This window comes from Bufo bufo, chromosome 2 (genome assembly GCF_905171765.1).
Source record: "Bufo bufo chromosome 2, aBufBuf1.1, whole genome shotgun sequence".
In the NCBI taxonomy this organism is placed as follows: Eukaryota; Metazoa; Chordata; class Amphibia; order Anura; family Bufonidae; genus Bufo; species Bufo bufo.
In genome coordinates, this window is record NC_053390.1 from 738635668 (window position 1) to 738648664 (window position 12997).

At 42.8% G+C, this 12997-nt stretch overlaps 1 protein-coding gene across 2 annotated transcripts in view; it reads right to left on the reverse strand.

The window, feature by feature from the left end:
* NSUN7 (NOP2/Sun RNA methyltransferase family member 7) overlaps window positions 1–12997 on the reverse strand; it is a 76567-nt gene that overhangs the window by 38459 nt on the left and 25111 nt on the right. For both annotated transcript variants that reach the window (XM_040420555.1, XM_040420554.1), the window contains exon 2: window positions 5909–6228. In XM_040420555.1, coding sequence (XP_040276489.1) covers window positions 5909–6149 — 241 coding nt within the window. In that variant the 5' untranslated portion in view covers window positions 6150–6228. The remainder of the gene's footprint in view (window positions 1–5908; window positions 6229–12997) is intronic.

Here is a 12997-nt window from a genome sequence, read left to right on the forward strand (position 1 = left end):
AGTCACGGTTATTCATGAATCCCTGCTCTCCCTGCCCACCTGCTGATGATTGACAGTCTAATACCTAGTTTTCTCCCTTTCTCTCTAGAAGAGAACTGCCAATCATCAGCAGATGGACGGGGAGAGCAGGAGATTAGGAATAACCAGGACTCTTCTCAGGTAGATTTGACTCTTCTCAAGGCCTGGGCTGCAATGATGATGATGCTGGTTCTCTGCAACCACTTACTATTAACGCATGAGTGACACATCGCTGACATCAGCATTTCTGTCACTATTTTATGCTGCCCTCAGTGAGGTCAGCATAAAGTTGATGACAGGTCCCCTTTAAGGCATCTAAGATGCAGCAGTCCCCGGCAGTTCACCACTGAACAGGATCTCAGGATCAACAGTCTCTGACTGGACCCAACTTCACTCTTACAGATGAGGCTGGTTTGCTACTGCAGATCTCCATTAGTACTGGGCAGCCTGCCAAGTTACATCTGCCACACTGTACTCTGTACAGCGAGATATACAATTCATTGTGAGGCGCACAAAAGCATCCCATATATATCTCTCTCCACTAAAATGGAGGCCGTGCAACACCGCTTTCCAGCGTCTGCCCCGGTGACCGGAATCCATGCAGCACAGGTGTCCGCCTGCATAAGCACATATAACACAACCAGCACTGAACAATACATGCACAGAAAGGGCGGTTATAATGAACAGTCATACAAGGCAAAACACTGCAAACATATCAAAGCACAGCAGATAAAATTCAGTTCAGACGCATCTTTGGAAAGGGATGCAGTTCAGGTTTGCAGGTAGTTTAGCTCAACCACCATCTACATATATAAGTGAGGCACCAGGATAACGGCCGTCATTCATCCTTGGCAGAAAGGAATGCGTGGCCGTATGGTTGTCCTAGTTTTAAAGTCAGATAAATAAAATATGGACAATATATTGTACATGAATTAAGAGACAGGAAGGCACAGACAGAAGATAGAGTCGTTAGAGGGGAACTCCAGAAAGATCTCCCCGGGGAAGAATAAGTTGTCAAAATTGAGCTATAAAAATGAAAAAGTCATTTTTCATATTTCTCATTGTGCATAGGTCACAATATTGAAGACAGGATATTATTCCGTCAGTGAGAGCAATTCACATGGATCATTGACAGAACTCAGATTCTGACTGCATGGATATTGCCTGAAATTGCAATAAATGTATTTATGCTTCAAAACATGGAAGCTAAAGTGGAAATCACACAGTGCAGTTGCTATTTATCAGCCTCATTTTTTATATAATATTATTTGATAAGACTCCTATTTTAATTTCTTATGAGGCTCCATGGTGATTACAGCTCTGCTCTACTGAAACAGAACTCCAAATCCCGGGCAAATTAAAAAAAATTAATTAGCAGAGAATATTGGACCTAAACACAAGATTGTTTAGGGCTGGCCTCAGGCAAGATGGTGCCCACACCCTCGTTATTAAAAAGTAATAAAAAAAGTAATTCATGCAACAAAGGCTTTCTGTGATATGTATTATGTATAATATATTAATAAGAAGGTTGCCATACACATGATATATATATATATATATATATATCTGGGAAAAGTGGTGGCACTGGCAAATGATAAAAGGTTGGGTGCACGCTATTAAGGGAATAGGCTTCTTACCCCAATGAACAGTCCAGAAAATGAACGGCACTCCAGTAAATTATGAACAAATAACTCCTTTAAATCACGCGTTTTGGCATTGGGCCAAAACGTTGTACCGCACGGGTGATTAAAGGAGTCATTTGTTCATAATTTACTGGAGTGCCGTTCATTTTCTGGACTGACATTTCAAATATATATATATATATATATATATATATATATATATATATTTGATATCACCTGTGTGTTTCTCTTGTTCCCCCAAACTCACTTAAAGGGGTTCTCCAGGAATAATTTAAAATGGCGAGCAGCAACCTGTCCTAGAATGTGATCAGGACTGGTTGCCGTCACTTGAAGAGCTGTAGGGGGGTGAGGGGCCTCACTACACACTGTGCTCTGGCACTTGCATATACTACATATTGATGAGTGTTCCTGTCAGGCTGCTCAGACATGATGGCATATCACAGGCAGAATCACATCATTACCATCTATTCTAGAGCAGTGCATTGTGTAAAATGGCAGCCATTTTAATTAATTCCCAGAGAATTCCCTTTTCTCACTTGATCTGTCAAGGGAGCCAAGCCTGGAAAGCTTAAAGGGGTTGTCAGTTATCATATACACAAAAAAGTTAAAGGGTTTCTGTCACCAGAATTAACCCTATTAAGCTAGCTGACATTAGTGATGTGATAATGTCAGCTGAACCTAACTAGCCTATTCCTACTTTTATCTATGCCCCCGTTACTCCAGAAATATAATTTTTATAATATGCTTATTAGCCTCTAGGTGCAGGGGGGGGGCGTTGCCCCTGCTCCTAGAGGCTCCGTTCTTCCACCTCTGGCCACGCCCTGCTACACTAGATTGACAGGGCCTCTAGTGCCCGGAATGCCAAATGACAGTTTCAGAGAACCGTGTGGATGAGTATTGGCGTCAGGATCGGAACAGAGGGTCAGAGTGCAGGTTCTGCAGGGTCACATGTTGTGGCAGGGACTTGCTGTCGGTTTGGAGCAACCAGTAAACACAGGACATACCCAGGTCAGTGACTTAGCGGCACGGTTATTGACTTATAGGCTCTGCCGTGTGTGCTATCGGTCAGGTCCGTTAACCTGTGGCACAGTATCGACTTGCGGGCTCTGCTGTGTATGCCGCCTTGGGTACGGTTTTTCCTTTGGGCTGGTACCGTGACTCTGAGCCTGGGGTATAGGGTATTCTGCACACTCCATTGTTGCTACACTGCAAGGCCACGCCAGCGTCCAGGCTGGGAGTACTCAGGGCACGTGAACTGTGTCATTTGGGGGCAAGAGAAAGGAATGTGACATGCTGTTCATTGTATTTGATATATATGAGATATATATACTCTCTGTAACTACTGTTGTCATTACTGTTAATACTACTGTTTATCCCCCTGTTCAGTAAAGTTAATGTTTTTGCATCAGGAGGCGGTGTCCGTGTCGGTTTCCTTATTCAATGACTTCGCTGTATCCTGGGGGTCCCTCCCCGGTTCACGGTCTTACACTCCCACGGTCCCACCCACCAGAGAGGCCGACGCTTTTTCCTAAAGTGTGCAAGCATGGCCACCGTTGCTGGATTGCAGGGTGGTTGTAACCATATAAATGGGAAGTGTAAAATGTGATGGAAAAATTAATGAAGCCAGCAAAGGAGGCAATATGGACAATCACAATACATTAGTACGTGCCTTGTATTAACTTTCTCTGCATGATAAATGCTGCTTGCTGAGGTGAGAGAACCCCTTAATGGTGGATATACACTGCACAATTGTCAGGGAATTAATGTTACTATGAACACTTGTTCCCGATAATCGTCTCCTGTAAATGTGCTGCCGATCACCCGATGAACAAGCAAAATGCTTGTTCATTGGGTGAAATGATCTTTGATGCAGCACATTAAAGAGGTTCTCCGGCCCCTACTTGAAATTCAGCCCATTAAAATTATCTGTGGAGGGAAGAATATTAAAGTAATTACCCTCCGCAGTGCAGGGGTTCCCAGGATCCTCTTCACGGTCACAAGACCACTCCTGCAGCATTTCCGGGTCTTACGCTCCCTCACCATCTTCTTCTTTCCCTCTCTGGAGCAGGAGACGGTGCATCATCATTGACCTCATCACCTCCTGCCGGCCTTCCCTAGTCCCACACTAGTGCGCATGCGCCGGGACTGCCGGCCGTCTACTGTACAGACTTTTGTGTGAAGCCTGTACTGACTCATGCACAGCGCTATGCTGTGGATGTCACGGGGCACTGGATGGCATTTGATTGTCCATATTGCCTCCTTTCTGTCTTGATCCATTTTTCCATCACATTATACTCTGCTTGTTTCCAGGGGTTATGACCACCCTACAATCCAGCAGAGGTGGTCGTGCTTCTACACTATAGGAAAAAGCTCTGTCCTATGCACACTCTCATAGTCCCGGTTACTAGAAAGGCTGGCACTTTCTAGTAACAGGGTGGTCATAACCCCTGGATACAAGCAGTGTATATTGTGATGGAAAAATGAATCCAACCAGCAAAGGAGGCAATATGGATAACAATACATTACGTGCCTTGTAGTAACTTTCTCTACATGATCAATGCCATTAGCTGAAGTGAGACAACCTCTTTGATGTCATAACAAAGGTTCAAAGCGTTTGGCTTCATAAGTGATAGCGATGGCCTATAGGGACTGACATCAGAGCGAGGAACACAGTAATCAAAGTAAACAGCAGTGAGATAAATAAATGCCTACACAGATATTACACTAAACATTGCACAATGTCTCCTGTTTGCTTCCAGAGTGTGAACAGCCAGGGTTATTTGAACATGGGACACGCTGTTGACACGGTTTCTTGGTGCCACAAAAATACAAATGGTTCACGAGATAAAATTGAATCTTTAGGAGCCGATACATGTTCCAGCATCAGATGGATTGCAGCTTACCTGATGAACAATAAAATGAATTCGTAATCATGTTAACAGGAGGTGTAAAATAAAACTCCCTGGCCAGAGACAACCTTTCATAAAATATGGCTGCCGCGGCCATCAGCTGGTGTTAACCACCGAGAACATTTACAACCAAAAAATGAATTACCCTCATATTGTGTGCAAAATAGGGCAGATAGAAAGTGGTTGTCTTTATGAGAAAACCCCTTTGCTCCGTATCAGGGCTCCCCAATCTCCATGTCATGTGTAATGTATAAAGTACTGATATTTCGGACCCCCTCAGGCTCCAGTCCATGGCTGCATTCGGAACCTCTATACCTCCTATAGTTAAGCCCCTGATGTTATGAGAGCAGCACCCCCACTCACGACTAGTCTAAAATTATTATTCTTATGCCAATTAGTTAATATATTGTGTTTTATGCATAAAGTGGAACTCTAGTTTCAGGACATTTTTCAGAATAAGTTGCCATGTGGGTGCCCATGAGGAATAACACAATTTCTAGCCATTATATGACTTTTCCCACTGTAATCTATCTGTAATTCTCATTTTATTCTGAGTTGGTAGGTGTTGACTAGCTGGTTTTATGTCTGCCCATAGACTACACATGGATAAACAAGGGTTCTGGTTTCCTAACTCTCTGTAGCACACTCTCAGCAGCAGGTATAATGAGCAGTTTAATATGACAGTAAATCTCAGCACTCTCTCTGTCAGTCTCTCTGCTTTTGTCTGTCTATAGCAACCGCTCCCTTGTCCTCCTCATGCACTGTTGCAAACATTCAGTGACTTGATGGTTGAGTAGTAGGTGTTATTTTTAAGATAAGGTGTACAATACAAACGACAACCATGCTAAAAGTCGTAACTAAGGTTTAATATAAGATTGCTATAACATACTGTATTACCAGTACGTACATAGACCGAGTTCTGCATGAGGGCCATTCAGGGAAGCACCTAGCCTTTCTGTTGACCGAGACGAAAACTGAAACGGCGCTCCCCCCCCTCTCCAATGCCAATTTCTTAACCTAACCCATTCCCTTCAGCCCATGGCCCTTCAGCTGCCTCTCTCTTGCCCCTACCTGGTGCTGCCTGAGGCGATCGCCTCACCTGGCCTCATTGGTGGTGCACCCCTGGGGCCAATATTTATTTTCTACAGAGAAGCAAACGGCCTTTCAAATAAATTGTTATGGGTGGACGTGGCACTGTCACATTTAGGTATCCTCAGATCATAGTGTTGTTTTCTGCATCCTGTGCTAAAATTATTCCAACAAGTTAGAAAATCTGGCCCAGTCGCATTCACAAGGACAGTACCTAGAATTAGACCGTATGTTACACATGACACTCACATTTCAGGGCACTGAAAGCCAATTCATAAGACCAGCGCTGAGATCTTTCGTCCTTGAATTCTGGTGCAGAGTGTTCAATGTCAGAACCATAGTTCACCAGGGTTCTGTCAGGGGGTTTCTTACGATGAATGCCTTGGAAGATCTTGGCAGCATTGAGGAATACCTCATCGGGATAGTTCATGGTTTCTGTCGTGGACGATGAGCAATGCAACAAGGAATCTTTAGAGCTGAACTCTGACATCTTCTCTGAAACAGTAGGATTTGACTTTTCCAGGCTCAAGTTATTCTGGATCTTTATCAAACTTGTGAGGGGCAAATGCCTAAAAAATATAATCAAACAGTTAAAGCAACCTTACAGAACTGATCTGGAACCTGTGGCTTTCCAGCCTGTGTGAAGGTACAACTCCCAGCATCTGCAATGACTGGAGCCACGGAATTGCATAAACAAATACTTCATTACAAATGTAATTTGAAGATGTTGGTTTACTATTTAGATGACCCATAAAGGAAATTCTCAGCTGAATGAAGCGGAATTAAGAGTAAAAAAAATACCTCTGTTTGGTAAATCCGGTGGTCTGTTCCAGCAGAGGAGACAAGTACAGGAATTATCATATCCAGCATTGCCAGACACCGCCAGATTCCCATTCACTATAATGAGATCTGGCAGGTTACCACCATAAACGCCGGTTTTCTGTCACAAAAATACTCCTGCATACAGAGGTATCTCTACAACAGATAGCTGGCATTTATATCAGAAACCTGCTAAATCCTGTTATAGTGAATCCAGATCTGGCGGTATTCAGTGGTGTCTGGCCATGCTGAATACAGTAAGGCCACGTTCACATCTCCATTTAGGAGATCTGGCTGCCTGATCCATTGCAAATTTTGGCTGTTGGCCAGAAAAACATTTTTTGCATGCAACGGTTTTTGTGTGTCCGAAACCCGCATTTATGCCAGAAATCGGCCGGATCACTGCCTTACCTCATTGTAGTCAATGGGGATCCAGCAGTTTAGTAAAGGTTTCGGCAGGTTGCTCTGTGCCGGAACAGCCTGCTGTATCTCCTAACAGAGATGTGGATGAGGCCTAACTCCAGTAGTCTGCTCCTCTTCCGGAACAGACTACCAAATTTACCAAACGGATATATGAACAAATATGACCTGCCCATAAACTACCATCTAGGAAGATATGGCATGTCAATTGGCACTCGTTAAGTTAATCTAATTAGAACAATTATTCATCCCTCGTGCAGTTTGAATATCGTTATTAGCCCATTCTCTGTGTATATGAGGAGATGTGCTGCCAACAAACAATGATTTTTATGCCTGTGTAAAAGATGTGATCAACAATGAGTTTGTGACTGGCTGGCATTATATTGGGCAATAATCTGGAACAAACATCGGTAATAAAGTTTGTTTGGCTAATCAATGGCCATTGTAATATACTCAGCTAATTCTGTCCTAGTCTACACAGCAAAGTTGACAAGTGAGATGCAGAAAGTGGTAAAAGGTTGGCCTGTTGAGTGATTCCAGCATGAAAAGTGAAAGATTCTGAGATATTTCAAATGTACCGTACTTATTAAAATTGGATAGTCAAAGAAAAAAGGTCATGCCAGTAGTTTCCTTGGGTCCGTGAGTTGGGACCTAAACAAATCACAAAGATGACTCATTTGGCTAATTATTGGCCTTTGTAAATTTGGTGTACATTTCCTTCTCAAGAGACCAGGAAGTGATAGGGTAGATGCATATACAGCATAATCTCTGTGTATAGTGTTCCAATAATAACATAGCTATGCCCCAGCAATACAACAGAGCTGCCATATGTCTGAGATGACTCGGCTAAGGCTACTTTCACACTAGCGCTTTTACTGAATCCGGCAGGGTTCAGCAGAAACGCTTCAGTTACTGATAATACAACCGTCTGCATCCGTTATGAACAGATCCGGTTGTATGATCTTTAATATTGCCAAGACGGATCCGTCATGAACTTCACTGAAAGTCAATAGGAGATGGATCCGTTTTCTATTGTGGCAGATTGTGGCAGAGAAAACGTATCTGTCCTCATTGACTTGCATTGGGGGTCACGCTGGATCCGTCTTGCTCCGCATCCCAGGACGGAACGCAAAATACAACATGTTGCTCTCCGGTCTGGGAACGCAACTAAATGGAACGGAATGCATTTTGGAGCACTCCGTTCTGTTCAGTTCAGTTTTGTCCTCATTGACAATGAATAGGGACAAAACTGAAGTGTTTTTTTCCCGGTATTGAGCCCCTATGACGGAACTCAATTCCGGAAAACTAAAATGCTAGTGTGAAAGTAGCCTTATTCTGTCCTAGTTAACACAGTTGCTATTATGTGCCAATTCTTCTTTACAGAGGCCTTGATTGCATCCGCCATAGGACTAAACTGGAAAGAAAAAGTAAATATTTTTTCTTTTTCTCTCATTTTGTTTTTATTAGTTTATAGTAACATATATTGATCCTGACCTCAAGCCCTTTTGTATGACTCCTGTATGACGTTACGGGGATATCCTCTCTGCCTTTCACACTAGGAACTCCGGCAAGGAACTCCGGCAGGCTGTTCCGGCAGGTGAACAGCCTGTCGGATCCGTGCTGCCGCTAGTGCACGCGTGCCCCTGGACTACCTCTCCGGCCCCTTTGACTATAATGGGGCGGCCCGGCGTTCCAGCGGCAGCACGGCAAACATGCCAAGAGGCGGCCGGAATAAAAGTATGACATGTAAAACTGAAACAAACAACTAAAAAAGTAGTCATATTCGGTATTGTCGTGTTCACAACAATCTGCTATTTTTTGTTACCTTGCCTCACAAAAAGTGTAATATAGAGCAACCAAAAATCATACGGTATGTACCCTAAAATAGTACCAACAAAACTGCCACCTTATCCCGTAGTTTACAAAATGGTGTCATTTTTTTGCATCAGGGGGTCTTCAAATGACATGGCAACTTAAAATTATCCCAGTGATATCTGCCTTCCAAAAACCATATGGCGTTCCTTTCCTTCTGCGCCCTCCCATGTGCCCGTACAGCAGTTTACGACCACATATGGGGTGTTTCTGTAAACTACAGAATCAGGGTAATAAATATAAAGTTTTCTTTGGCTGTAAACCCTTGCTTTGTTAGCGTAAAAATTTTTATTAAAATTAAAATCTGCCAAAAAAGTCAAATTCAGAAATTTTGTCTACATTTTCTTAAATTCTTGTGAAACACCTAAAGGTTTAGTTTGTAAACTCAGTTTTGAATACCTTGAGGGGTGTAGTTTCTAAAATGGGGCCATTTATGGGTGGCTTCAATTATGTAAGCCCCACAAAGTGACTTCAGACCTGAACAGGTCCTTAAAAATTGGGTTTTGGAAATTTTCTTTAAAATTTTAAGATTTGCTTCTAAACTTCTAAGCCTTCTAAATGTCCCCAAAAAATTGTAATATACCAAACGATCCAAACATGAAGTAGACATATGGGAAATGTAAAGTAATAACTATTTTTAGGAGGTATCACTATCTATTTTAAAAACAGAGAAATCGAAATTTTGAAAATGAAAAATTTTTCAACATTTTTGGAAAATTTGGTATTTTTTTTATAAATAAAAATGAAATATTTTGACTCAAATTTACCACTGTCATGAAGTACAATATGTGACGAGAAAACATTCTCAGAATGGCCTGGATAAGTAAAAGCCTTTTAAAGTTATTACCACATAAAGTGACATGTCAGATTTGCAAACAATTGACTGGTCCTTAAGGTGAAAAATGGCAGGGTCCTGAAGGGGTTAATGTATGCAGGGTGGTAACTATATCTCAATAAGGAGTTAGTAGCTGTGCTCTTCCTAAATTCTCTAGTATGAATCACTCCTTCTTTTATCTCTATTTCAACATCTAGGAACTGTAGAATATTACCCCCAAACTGTGATGTAAAAAACATATTACAATTGTTATCATTTAAGTATGTCATAAACTTAGTGAATTCCCGCTCCGACCCTGACCAAACCACAAAACACGTCATCAATGTATCTCAGATATAACTTGATATATTGTACATATGGATTCCTTATATCCTAAATCTTGTCATCTTCAGATTCTGCCAGGAACAGATTAGCGAAAGTGGGCGCTGCTGGCGTCCCCATCGCAGTTCCTGCCCTCAAGTTCCTGCCCTCTGGCAGAACCATGACCTCCCAAACTGAAAAGCATTATGTTCCAACATAAATAGCAACAATTCCTGAATATATTTGGTAAATCCCGTATCTGTACCAGAAGCCAGCAATCGATGTCCCACCGCCTGTACAGATCAGTAGGGATGCAAATGTACAGGCTCTCAACATCAATGCTGGCTAATTGGTATCCCTCCTGCCAGTGAAAAGACAGTAAGGTATCCAAAAACTGTGACGTATCCTGCAAATATGAAATCACTCCCTCCTATAGAGGTCTTAATAACCAATCCAAGTACCTGGAGATAAGCTCAGTCACCGAACCTCTCCCCGACACTATCGGGCGACCTGGGGGGCAGTCCCTATTGTTATGAATTTTAGGAATCATACACCAATATGGTTTTTGGAAAATATTACTGGAGCCCATATTCTGAGTCCCTGGTGACCTGCTTAATAAACAGCGCTGGCATTAGTATTATTCATCTCACAGTTGATGTGAAATTCTCGGCTAGAAAACTTCCATGTGGATAGCTGACTTACACTTGAGGGCTTGCTGGCAGGTCACAGAGATTTACAGTCCGGCCTGACACTGGTACTTCCAGCTTCACTGTCACAGCTGTGATTGGGATTTCAAATGAAATCGAAGGCCCATAAATGTCATAGCGCATACATTTTTAATTTGCTCAGATACCATGGGTGTAATGGTATGGCAGCAAACAGGATTAAAACACATTGCTATAAAGTGGAAAGTAAAAAGTAGAGAAACAAATTGCTGACTGAGCTAACACCATCTGAAAGTGTAGTTCTCAACCATGCTTCCCTTTCTGTGATGTATATACAGTGGTCCCTCAAGTTACACACCTTAAAACTACTGTAAACTAAACAGTAGTCCACGTTTCAGTGCACCTAGATTTTGGTGCAAATTGCGCTAAAATATGGAGCATTTGCTGCATCTAGGTTTACAGAAGTTATCTGCACTTAGTCTGAAAAGGGATGTGGCTTAACAGGGAAGGGGTGTGGCTTTGTGTGAAAGGGACGGGGTCTAAGATGCAACAGTTTGCTCCAAAATTGCGTCACAGTTCCGGTGTTAAATTCTGTCGCAAAGTAAGCCAACCAATAGTTGGTATGGAGTCAGAGAACAGAGTCTATCCCTGCACCACCTTCATGGTCCATCCTGATGTTTCCTAGTAGAAACGAGGTGTGGCTTACAAAAGTCCAGCTATTTGCGGGTTGGTAATTATGTGGAAAGAGGGGAGAACAAGAGTAAGAAATTCCACATAGCTGCTCACTAAACCAAGGTGATGATGTAGACCACCGGCTGAAATGAGAAATGTAGCAGGACACATCAGTTTTATCATTCAGTTTGTTGTTAGTGCACACTACACTAGGGGAGAGTTGTAATACTGGCGCACCATCCGAGCAGCGTGCCAGAACAACGCTACCTGCCAAAGAATCCAGTGTAGGCTAAAAACAACACTGGACAAATGCTAAAGCGCTGTCCGCTCAATACTATAGCCCGAAACGCGTCACAATTACTTTGTGTCTCTCCATGTGATGTATGTTGGATCTTAAATTTTGAAAGCCAAATAAAGAACAAACTATTTTATACGTCAGAAGCTGGAATCGACCCTTTGTTTTTGTCCCTCCAAGATATACATCAAGGACAAACATTCAACGGAAAGAACAGGGAATGGACTGCAGAGAACTGGAGTAAAGTTATTTTCTCTGATAAAGCCCCCGTCAGACTGTTTGGGACATCTGGAAGAATGATTGTCCATAGAAGAAATGGTGAGCACTACCATGAATCCTGTGTCATGCCAACAGTAACGTATCCTGAGACCATTCATGTGTGGGGTTGACTGCATGAAGATCACTGCCATGAATAATTTGGTGATGAACAATACTTTTTCCAGCATGATGGAGCACCATGTCACAAGACAAAAGTGATATAATAAATGACCCACTTAGTTCTGATTGCAACGGGCGGCCTCCCCCCTGGGCCCTCTATGCTGCGCGTCCCAGGTGTAGGAAATACTGAGTAGTATGTTGCGGCCTAAAATGTCTCTTTATGTGTCGCGGTGCTCCTGCCTGGATACGGCTGGACACCAGGCTTTGGCTCCGAAGCAATAAAAAGGGGGAATAATTGAGGGATTTGAAGAAATAACTTGAGTCCAGACCTTGAGATGAAGTTTAATGGCAGTTTTACTTAAATAAATATTTCTCCAAACAGTTGCAGTCTTTGTCTTGGTTCCAGCAGGCTTTAGTCGTGCCCCTGCACACCCTTCCCCTGTCTAGGGCAGACCTAAACTGGAACTAACCCACGCTTCCTTCAGGAAGTAGGGATGGCCCACTTTTCTCCAGAAGGGGGTTAGAATGGAATGGTAAGTTTCATTCCATCTAAGATAGCTTTGCCGTGTTTGCTGCCACCTGCTGGTGAACCAGGTAATTTACATGAACATAACAGTTGCACACAGATTAGGAATGCACAATGTATAGAACCTGGACAACAATATATAAGATGACATTTTGTTAGCCCAATAAGGACAGTAGCAGGGTGGAGAAGTGGTAACACCACTCTGGGGTTTATGATTTACGCCAGTTTTTGGCGTAATTAGGTCGCATTTTGGGACAAAATCTGTGACTATACTCTGCTCACGCCACTTTTGCAAAATGGCGGAAAAAGGGTGTGTGGTGTGGCATGGAAAATGGCTTTAAACTACGCCAGCAAGGGGGCTGGCGTAATTTAAAGCATGTTGCACAGCAGGCAGCAGCAAGAGCTGAAGTTATGTAAACGCCTGTGCCTCTACATTACTTTGGTGCATCCACCGGCAGCGCAGAGGGATTAGGACCGGCCGGTCTTAATAAATGTCCCCCTAAGGCCTCTTGCACATGAGCGTTTTTTTGTGTTCCGTTTGCAGAACCATTCACTT